The sequence below is a fragment of the Muscardinus avellanarius genome (genome assembly GCF_963383645.1).
Source record: "Muscardinus avellanarius genome assembly, chromosome: 11".
Classification (NCBI taxonomy): domain Eukaryota; kingdom Metazoa; phylum Chordata; class Mammalia; order Rodentia; family Gliridae; genus Muscardinus; species Muscardinus avellanarius.
Window position 1 is genome coordinate 36,165,548 of NC_137797.1, and position 10,942 is coordinate 36,176,489.

Below are 10,942 nucleotides of genomic sequence, written 5' to 3' on the forward strand. Positions count from 1 at the left end.
AAATAAAAGAGGTGCAATTGCTTTGCTATGGGTTAATGATATGTAAGCTAGACTTTGATGTTATGCTTTATTATAATCTCTTATAATTACATATAAAATGTCAAATTTTTGACTGTTTAAACAACTTGTAATGTGCTCTGCAAAATTACAAAACATTTTCTGTATGACACAATTAATATCTACTAAAATATATAACACATCATGCTCAAGATCTAGATTTATTTGAAAACATTTAGTCCAATTTATATTATCACATAAAAATCACATCCAATAAGCCACAATTGTATAAGAGACAAAATAAGCACATTCCGTTACATTTCCACACATATATAATTATATATTCAATTAAAGGTTAACAAATCACAATCACATGGAAATAAAATCTTTATTTTCTCAGTAGTAGTAAGAACCTCTTTTGAGTATGTAGGGTCTTCTGGGTTTATTGTCATACAGCTGCCTTTTCAGAATGTAAGGAATTTTTCTCTTTATGACTTCATCTTTCTCGTTTTTGTCATTTCCATTATCAAGAATGTCTTCCTGAATCATCTGCGAAACAGAGAGAATATCAGTACAGTTTGCATGTATAAAATCTTCCATTGCAGAGAATTATTCTCTATATTTTGTTCTATTTGCTACTTAGATGGCAACACATTTATAGATTCAAAGATTTGTTTTGTCAAAGGATAGATGAATCTCAAGTATCTGAGATAGGATTTCACATGATTTTCCTTATTCTCTGTTCAGTGTCTTTCCTAGTTTATCAGACTAGCTCTGTAAAATTTTCCTGTACTTTGATGACCAATGCTAATCTTTCTAATTGAGGGAACAAACCAAATAGACCCTCGGCTATGTTGCATGCTTAATTTTGTACTAGGGAGACCAAAATGCTATGAAATATAATCACAACAAATGTAGTTTTCAATCTGGTAAGCCAAGTTTGGTTGAAAAGGTATTAGGATTTTGTATTCAATTAAGTCAATTACTGACTTGACTTGAAAGCCATTCCAAATATCTACTTTTCAATCAGAGGGAGAGGAACGCCTGTTCTGTCTCATTTGTTGTAGATATCAACATGTACAAAAGCTCTGCTTAATTGGCTAAGATCTTAGATTATGGTTATCTTCGAAACTTTGGGTCACTATAACTAATACTGACATCTAAATTATAATGCACATGAATAATACCATATCACCAAGTATTTTTTTCAACCCACAGCTATTCAATTTCAGAGAAGGAAAACCAGCTACTGTCAGACAATCTAGTTTCTTAATCTTTGGTTTCTCTGAGCATAGTCTGTAATTACTTGTACTATGCTCAGAAAGACATTATCATTTTATTTTTAAATCACTCAATTACATTTAAAATAGCAAAAGTTCCAATCTCATGTGCACTTGACTTCTCTGCATTATAGTTTATTCAAGGTTTATTTTCTTTTGGATAACTAACACATAATTGACATTTCCCTATGTTTAGATTTGTATTTTCAAGTTTTATTGACCTAAACAATATTTTAAAGACTAACCCATTTAGCTGGAATTAAAATTAAAGGTTGGATATTACCACAAGTAAAATTAAAACTAGCCTTTTAGGTTTTTCATCTGGAAAGCATCTTTTTGTTTACCAGTTAGAATAAACACTAGACATTCTGCCTGCGTTTCCTCTTTCCCATAGAGTATCTCTGTGGCAATCAGTTACAAGTTTGTCATATTAGCAGTGAAGATACCCTCAGATCTTCGGTGTTGGTGCAAACCCAGAATATAAAACATGAAACAAATTTTTTGAGGTTAATCTGAAAATATGTTTTCCTTGTTAGGAAAATTAATTTTTTTCAAATATTTATTTTTTTCTTTCTCCCGTCTTAAGTCTCAACATCTCCTCTACCCATATACTTCTGAAGCTCTAATTTATCTTTTCAAGCCATGTACATAAATTAAGGCAATTAATTATAAAATACTTTGCAGATACATCATTTATAGTAATTGTTAAATTACTTAATTTGCAAATAATTCTTTCAATGATAGGCTCAAGCATCTTTAAAATCATTCCTTTAGTATTATAATTCTTGCTTTTTTCTTTAATAGGAGAGATTGGGTGAAATTAGAGCTAGTTATTTGGGAAACTGAAGATAATTTTGGATATACCTAAAGGATAGTATTTTAAATGCCAGCAAAAAAAAAAAAGCCTGTTCAAAGAGAAAAACTACTGAAATTGTCTATGTGCTATCTAACTGGCAGCCACACAGGAATATGGATAAACATAATTTTGATGGCCATTGAGTAGAATGCGCTGATAAGTTTCATTACTCTGTTCTTCCATAGATTTAATGCTATACATCTAGATTGTGTGAACCCAGGAAAGAATTATTCTTTACTTTCGGATAACCTTCTAGTACTAAATAGCAAGCTCTAGTTTTTCACTATGCACAAGTCAGATTTTATTCTTTAAGTACTTAAAAGCATTTTAAATAAATAAACACTTTAAAATCAGCATCAGGAAGTCTATACTAGTACTATATACATATATATATATATATATATATATATACATATATATAGTGGTACTGGGGGTGGAACTGAGAGGTTTTCTATCTCCAGGCTATACTTCGAAACCTATTTTTATATTTTATTTGGAAACAGGGTCTCACTCAGTTGCTGAGAGCCTCACTAAGTAACAGAGGCTGACTTTGAACCTATGTGATTCTTCTGTCTCAGCTTCCCAAGCATGGGGATTACAAGCTTGCACCACCACGCCCAGCACCAATACAATATCTAACACAAGGGATTCATCCAGCCTTTCACTGCAATATTTAATTATGGAATTTGGCTCTGTTGGATGTGATAGACCTTATTTATCTAAGAATGCTTGAAATTCACAAATAGTTAAACAGGTATATAGACATTCACACAAACTCATGTGTGTTTATGTACAACAATGGTGAAACATTAAAGAGAGCCCATATAAAATCAGAATGATATGTATTTCTTTCATATGTGTATATATTATTGTAAATTCACATATGTGTTTATATATGTATATATTATAAACAACTTTATTTAACTAATATAGTATAATACAAAAAATCCTCATGGACATAGAGATATGTGAATTCCAAATAAATTTTAAATGATAGGGCTATAAGTCTCTCTCATGTTTTTATTTAAGTAAATACATGTATTTTTGTTTATCTAATATAGTTAAACACAAAACATTTGTGTTTTATTCTTAATTTTATTTGGAAATTTGTTTGTTCAGTGCTTGTTTATAGATACATATACATGGCTTTGTATTTTCAGGCAAACATTTTGAATTCCTCAAATTTCTTAGACATGCCACCAGTACCACTACCAAGAAAAATTGCCAAAGCATGCCATTCATGTAAGCACAGTGAAAGCATATGGATCAAATCTGTCTAAAGATACATTTCCCTTTTAAAATGAAAGGACAACTGTTTTGCCAAACTCTAAATATTTAAAGGACACTTTGAAGATCTGAAGAAATGTTGACCTCAACACATGGTTTATTCTTCTTTAATATTTGTAAGTCTTCCTGTTATGATCAGATCAGGATATAAAAATCAATACAAATGGAACCCACTAGTATAACTATAATTATATTCATATTTTGTTTTGTTTTAGTTTTTTACCTCCCAGTGTTGAAAGGCCCTGCTGTGGCAGATTTTTTGGAGCTGGTATATTGTTAGCATTGCTTCCAAGCTAAAGTCATCTACGACGATAGGGAGTTTCCTTCTTGTAACAAGCTCTTCTTCATGAGCCTCCCCTGTTTCCTCAGTTTGGCTGTTCAGGTTATTTATAAGACTGCAAACATTTAGCAGGGTCATTTTCCAAGAGGGAACACTTGCTTTACTGATCTGAAATATAGAAAAAAAGACAATGCAATTAAAATTTGTTTTATTTCTAAGTAAGTAATACATTTCTATTGTGCCAAACTATTATGCTTTAGTATATAAATTACTCTACTCTAATAATAGAGTATTGCTAGCCTAGTAACTTCATGTCACAAAGCTGCAGTACCAGTACTTTATATCCTCTATTTAACACAATGCGATAAAGTTACACACATATACCCATGCATAATACACACAGCAAAGAAGGAAGAAAATAAAAAATGACAGTAGAAATGGTACATATATTAGATAAAATAATTAAATATTCAAAAATATTTTCTTACATTTCAGTTTAGTGTCTAAATAATCAAGCTAAAATAATATTAATAAGTTTAGACAATTACAAAAATATGAGGCCATTGAATACGTCACACTGTAATGGGCAGTATTATAGCTAACCAGTTAATTTATTTGCAAACTGTAATTTTTATGAAATTATGTTTTTCTAATAAGATTCTGTCTGAAACCACAATTAATGTAATCAGCAGCTTGTCTACATGTCAACTATAATCAGCAAGAAAGCAAAGAGGTAGGAGAAGCTAATGGAAAAATAATTAAAAATTAGCAAAAATATACAAGTGCATAGATGAAAGAAAGCATATTTTTTCCTGAAAGATATAAAGACAAAAATAATTTTAAAGATAGTTTTTCATTTATAAAAGTTTCACATTTGTAACATCCTGAGTAAAATAAAAAAACAAGCTACATAGAAAAAGTTGTCAAAATGGTAATGTCCTTAACACAGGTGGAGCTTTCAAAAAGAAAACAGTGACTACTGCAATGTTTAAACTATATATATATATATATATATATATATATATATATATATATATATTTAAACTATATATATTTTATATATAGTTTTATATATATAAATTATATATAATTTAAACTATATATATACACACAGATACATATATATACATATATATCTTTGATAAATAATGGAGAAAAGTCAAGAAATCATTCATCAAAAAAGAAATGTAAACAAAATACATATAAAATTATTTCAAATTTGACTATTAATAGGTAGAAAAACTTTAAAAATGTATAAATACACTAAATGGAAACTAGGAGATGAGGACACAACTTTTCTTTCCTAAATATCTATGTTCTGGGTATAGATTGTTATAACTTTTTCAAAAGTTAACTACCTTGGAAAGAGGTATTAAAATCGTACATGTGCATATCCTTTGATTAAAAATTTACCCCCTGGGAATGATAAACAATGGGTATAAAAGTGTTCACTATGCTGTTCTCAATCAGCTTGAAAATTCCTTTCTACTGTACACCTTGAATATGGTTATCTGGCCATTGCTTAAAGTTATCGACTTTTGAAAAGTATTTTAGAGGCAACATCTTTCATTTCATGAGGACAACACCTATGCCTTCCCAATGAAGAAGATAACAAACATTTTACATTTGGAAAGCCCTTTGGAGCTTGTCTATTTTAATGTTTTCCAAAGTTAGGTCCTTAGAACCCTAGTTCTACCCTCATTTATTTTAGAAAGGAGTTCCACTGTCAAGTAAATGAGTTTAATGGAAGTGTAAGAGTTCTTGCATTTAGGCATCCTCTGAGCTTTGTATGTGCAAATATTCATCATCATCATGATTTTTAGGTGATACTGAATATAGTATTCCATGTTATCCAAACAAATTTGAGCACAGAAAACTTTATTCACAAATCGGTTGTCAAGACTAGTAGTTGAGGTAAAAGATTCAATCATCTTTCTCCCTTTATTAATTATAATATATAGTCACTACATTGCACATGAATGCCATTTAGTGTCACATTAGTCTTTGTCCTACTTAGGAAGCACAATGGGAAGAGCTCTCTTGTCCAAATGATATTTAAGAAGACATTGAAGCACATTTGTGTAAGGCTTAAGCTATAAAGTTCTAAGCTTCAAATATTGAATAGGATCCTTGTTAAATGTTTTTCTTTCTTTCTTTTTTTTTTTTGCGGGTCTGGAAATGGAACGCAGAGGCATTTGACCTCTGAGCTACATCCCATGCCCTATTTCTTATTCTTTATTTTGAAACAGGGTCTCACTAAGTAGTAGAGAGCCTCACTAAGTAGCTGAGGCTGTCCGCAAACTGCGATCCTCCAGTTTCAGCCTCCCGAATGCTGGGATTACAAGCGTGAGCTACCATGCCCGGTTTAAATGTTTTTCTTTTATGAAATGTGACCTGAGTGATATGATAAATTTAGCAGCAGATGGTGTTTTTAAAATTTCACAACTTGAAAATAAAGTCAGATGTCTGTTATTGAGCTCTAAAGTTTTCATAATGGAATACAAAATATGAGAATTATCAATGAATTCTGGTTTCCAATTGTTAGTTCATAAATATCTCTTTAAAAACCTACCAAACTCCTACTGTATGAAAGGCATCGAATTTGAACATAGAAAGTTAAAATAATTAGCTTTTGGTAGAGTAAATAAACATACCCCATCAGGTTCTCTTTCTTAATAAAGATATAGCAAAACACTAGCATTAATAATAAAGAGAATAAAATTATTTTTATCTACCACTTTTTTAGCCATTGATATCTCTCTTAACCTTCTGTTTTCTATTTTTTCTTATTTTTGAGTAGACTTAGTGGCAAACAAAGGGTCAGTTACCATATAAATAAAATTATCATTAAGTTTTAATAACTAAACTAAATTTAATCATTTCTGGTGTGAAATCTACCAAAAAGTCATAGTATTTTGTTTCAAATGAATCAATTCTTATAGAGGGCCTTCAGGGGAATATTCCTTTTAAGGATCACAGTAGAAAATGTATCTTTGTTAGCTTTGAGATAATAATGCCCTGTGGTATTGGGGGTGGAACCCAGAGGCTTTCTACCTCCAGGCTATACTCCCAGATCTATTTTATACATTATTTGGAAACAGGGTCTCACTAAGTTGCTGAGAGCCTCACTAAGTAGCTGAGGCTGGCCTCGAACCTGTGTGATCCTCCTGTCTCAGCCTCCCAAGTGCTAGGATTATGAGCGTGCACAACAATGCTGGGCTCCACACCTACTTTATTATCACAACATCTGCTGACTTCTCAGCATTGGCACAGTAGTGCTATATCTTTGAATCCTCTAAGTCACTACTTCACCTAGAAATCTGTCCTGAAGAACCATATTTGATTTGGAATTTGTGTCCTGATTATGTCTTTAGATACGCACTGATGGATTAATCATGAGCCAATCAAAATTTTATGATAGCATGGTGACCAGATATATTCTAGTTGAGTTTTATTTCTAGGTAAAGATTGGGGACTAGGAAACCTGATTTCAAGATATCAAGACAGGATTAATAGAGTTCAGGAAGGAAAGTTTCTCTTTGTTCAATAAAACAATTAGTAGGTATAGTAACACTTCCATTATAGGGGCAATTTGAATGCTGCAATACGATAAAGAGTACAATACATAGTTTTTAAATATATTACTGAGCTATAAATTTAAAAGTTATAAACTCCAATCACTGCATTTAAAAACAAGATAACAAAGGTAAGGCCACCATGTTAATTAACAAAATTGCTTAAGACCAAATATCCTATAAGTTAGGGTCAGGAACAGTCAGCCCTCAAGGCCATTTTATTGCTCTTTCCTAGTTCCCACAATTCCTTCACAAGTTTTTGTGAACTGTTAAATTATCACTTTTAATTTAGGAAAACTATTTTGTTTTGCACAGTATAATAAAAGATGTCAAGAAGTTTACTTGTTTCATATATGCATTTAACCAATATACCTATCATGCATAATATGGAAAGAATGAAAACAAGTTCCTTTAAAATACATATCACATAAATTACAGATGGTTACTTAAAGTTGCAATATGCAGATAGCCACTGTAGTTAATTTCCTTGTCACATCAAGACTCTTAACTCCTTAGAATTAAAAAAAAAAAAAGATTCCCCCAAGAAAGAAAATGCAATGCCTCCCAACAAAATTTTCAGTCTTGATGGGAAGTCATTTCTCTAAGAAAAGAACATCATGTGTATAATGAAAATGCATATATTCTTCAACCTGGGTTAAAGAAAAAGAGTTACCTTTGATGTATGCATGTTGGTCAATAAATCTGCTTCTAATGCTTTCATTTCCTCTTCGGAATCTGAGTAAAATCAAAACCACATGTTTGCTATATGATCACACATCATATAATTATAGTTTAAACCTTCAGATTTCAAATTAATCTATAAAAATTTTGTCTGAGAGGCTTAGAGAATTTCTTATGTGTTATATTTAAAAGAGTATTCAGAAAGAAACAAATTATAGATTAATTTTAGACTAATGGGCAGCTAGAAGGTAGAAGCACTTCCTAAAAAAATAAGCACATGATCATTTTCTAAGAGAGCTATTTGTGATTGGAGTTGTGTAAACTCATTAAAAGTTTTTATTATATTGTGTAATGTAGATTTCATAATTTATGCTAGAGTATTTTATATTTTACCAGCAACAATTCACACATATAGATATTATGTAGCACACATAATATGTATTAAGTACAATTTTTTTCAAGACAAAACCAAAGGGAATTGCTTACTGATAATTTTAAAATAAAAAGGATACTGAGATTTATTTCATGTGAAATACTATTTTAGAAAATACTCTGTGAAAGAATTGTTTTCTACTTTAACCAAGAATTTTGAATACTGTTTTATTTTGTTATTTTACCAATGTGAATAAGGATATTGTTTAAACAAAATTGGAGCTGTCATCAATTCATGGAAAGTAGTATTAAGAAAGGAACTGTGAATTTTTAGAATATCCTTTTCAAGTTTCCATTACTGAATATTTTATAGAAAAGAAAAATTTGGAAAGTTGTAGAAATAATAGATATGAATTGTAAAATTCTGTAGTTGACTTAATATGCTCACTGATCTTTTTGTGAATAACAAGACAAATTAAGAATGGCTCTGTCTTCCTTTTACTCTGATTAAAAAGAAGTATCACACTTAGAAAAATCTATTTGTGAAAACTATTTATGATATCTAAAACTAAATTATACCAGAGATCTTATCTATTTGTTAGAGATGCAATGTTTTTCAATATGAATGACAAATTTTATTATTAATTTATGAACAATGTTTACCAAAATCCCCATATATTTTGGCTTACTACAGTAAATCATTTCAAGTTAATAGACACAATGTCCAAATAACAGCACATTTTCAACCTATTCTAATTATACCCTTAATGGCATGTAACTATTGAAAAAAATCATAATTATGAGAAAGTTGGTATTTTCTCATAAAAATGTCAAATTTAGAAGTTAATGTCCTTTTTAGTTGTTAAAAGAAGATAAAATTTGGCATGCATCACATTTTTATGTTATGAGTTTAATTTCATACTTAAAAATTTATAGTATCTGAATTAAACATCAATGTTATTTATGAAGTATAAAAACTATAAAAACATGAAACAGATTAAATGATTTTTGCTAAATTTATCTTCATTTCAATATACTTATTCAATTATTTTCAAGAATTCATTGAAGCATATTGAAATAATTATACTATTTCTTATTTCACCTTTAAATTTAAATTAATTTCCTAGTAGAGTTATTGAAAATGTATGGCTTCTCTTTAACTCTCATATGCAAAATACTCTAAAGCCAAATATTTTTATCTATGTAAGAATACCATTTTTTCAATTATAGTTTGCATCAACTTAAGTAACATGTAAAAATAAACAATCATACTAATATACAATTATACAAATATGCTATTTATCACATAAGTCAACTATAAAGTATTTTCATAAATGATTTGGAACTCTTGCATTTTTCTAGAAATATTTTATACAAATAATGCTTCATTTATTTACTCATCAATTTTTCCCTACTTAAGACACAAATAGTTAAAAAAATAATGGAGGACAATTATAAAGGCAAGTGAGAGGAAAGCCACCACGTCCTAAGAGAATGACTGAGGATGAGAGTAGAGCATTATGAATGGAAAGCGCTTAATGATGAGTTTGCAAGTTGTCAGACACCTCCTCCTTACTTATTAGATAATTACCAAGCTAATTCAAGGTTTTATTTTTTTATTTTTTTTAGACACTGTATTCCAAAGGAAGGGAGCATGCAGTATTTTCTTCAAATACTTTTCATTTCTTTGCTGATTTCAAAAGGGAAAATAAATCTCTCAGTTTTTACAGAGTAAGATATTCACCGTTTCTATCACTGAAAGGCAAATCCTGAATAAGGAGAAGAAACTCTTTCCTCTGGATGCATTAACATAAGTAGCAACACACTGCAAAAGAAATCACTTTGGAGAGTTGTAAAATGCAGCTAAGCTTACCTGAGCACAGACTCCAGGAGCTGAAAGCCAGGAGTATCATACACACCAGCTGGATTTTCATTGCTGCTATCATCTCCTTCAGCCTTCTAGCAAGCCAAGTCCATAAAAGTCAGAAAGACACTGAAGGGGGCTCTCTCCAGTGCTTTTCCTGCCTTCAGCTGGCTTTGAAAGTGAGTGATCTGTAAGAGATGCTCTGGCCATTCCCTATATATATCCATGCAGGAGGATGATGTCATGACAGTACAGGGATTATCTTTTCAGGATGTGCTCTGCTTTCATTTCCATCCCTCCCCTTCTCTCCCCACTTCCTCCTCCCCTTTTCCTTTGTCCCCTCATCATCTCTCCCACTTGTGAACCTTGGGGGAAAGTGACGATCTTCCCTAATTGCTGCTGCTGCTCTGGGTTTCTGACGCACAGAAGGAGTCATTTAAAAGCACTGCCATATAGAGCATACTAGAAAAGAACCCCCAGTACCACTGTTTCTCTGTTTCTCTCCTGTCCCCACTCCAGATATTTGTCATTTTGATTTTGTGAAATATGAGACCTATTATTTCTAATATCTGAGTAAAATCTCCAGGAGGGATGCATTAAATTAATATTGCCATAGGTTTGGAAGTTCATAGAAACTTAGGAGTATTTTTCTGGCAACCTTTACTTCGAGTAAATGTTTTGTAGTTTCAAAATGAGTACAGGTTATAGATAATACATCCTAAAGAAGGAATATAGGCAGAGAATCAGTTA

The 10,942-nt window shown here is 30.9% G+C and overlaps 1 protein-coding gene across 1 annotated transcript; it reads right to left on the reverse strand.

The window, feature by feature from the left end:
* Positions 1 to 393: 393 nt before the first annotated feature.
* NTS (neurotensin) lies at positions 394 to 10,274 on the reverse strand (the record flags this gene model as incomplete). The annotated part of the gene is made up of 4 exons (XM_080705781.1): positions 394 to 546; positions 3,644 to 3,868; positions 7,949 to 8,010; positions 10,202 to 10,274. The coding sequence occupies 4 exons, from the start codon at positions 10,272 to 10,274 to the stop codon at positions 394 to 396; spliced, it is 513 nt and encodes a 170-aa protein (XP_080561907.1).
* Between the last annotated feature and the right edge of the window lie 668 nt (positions 10,275 to 10,942).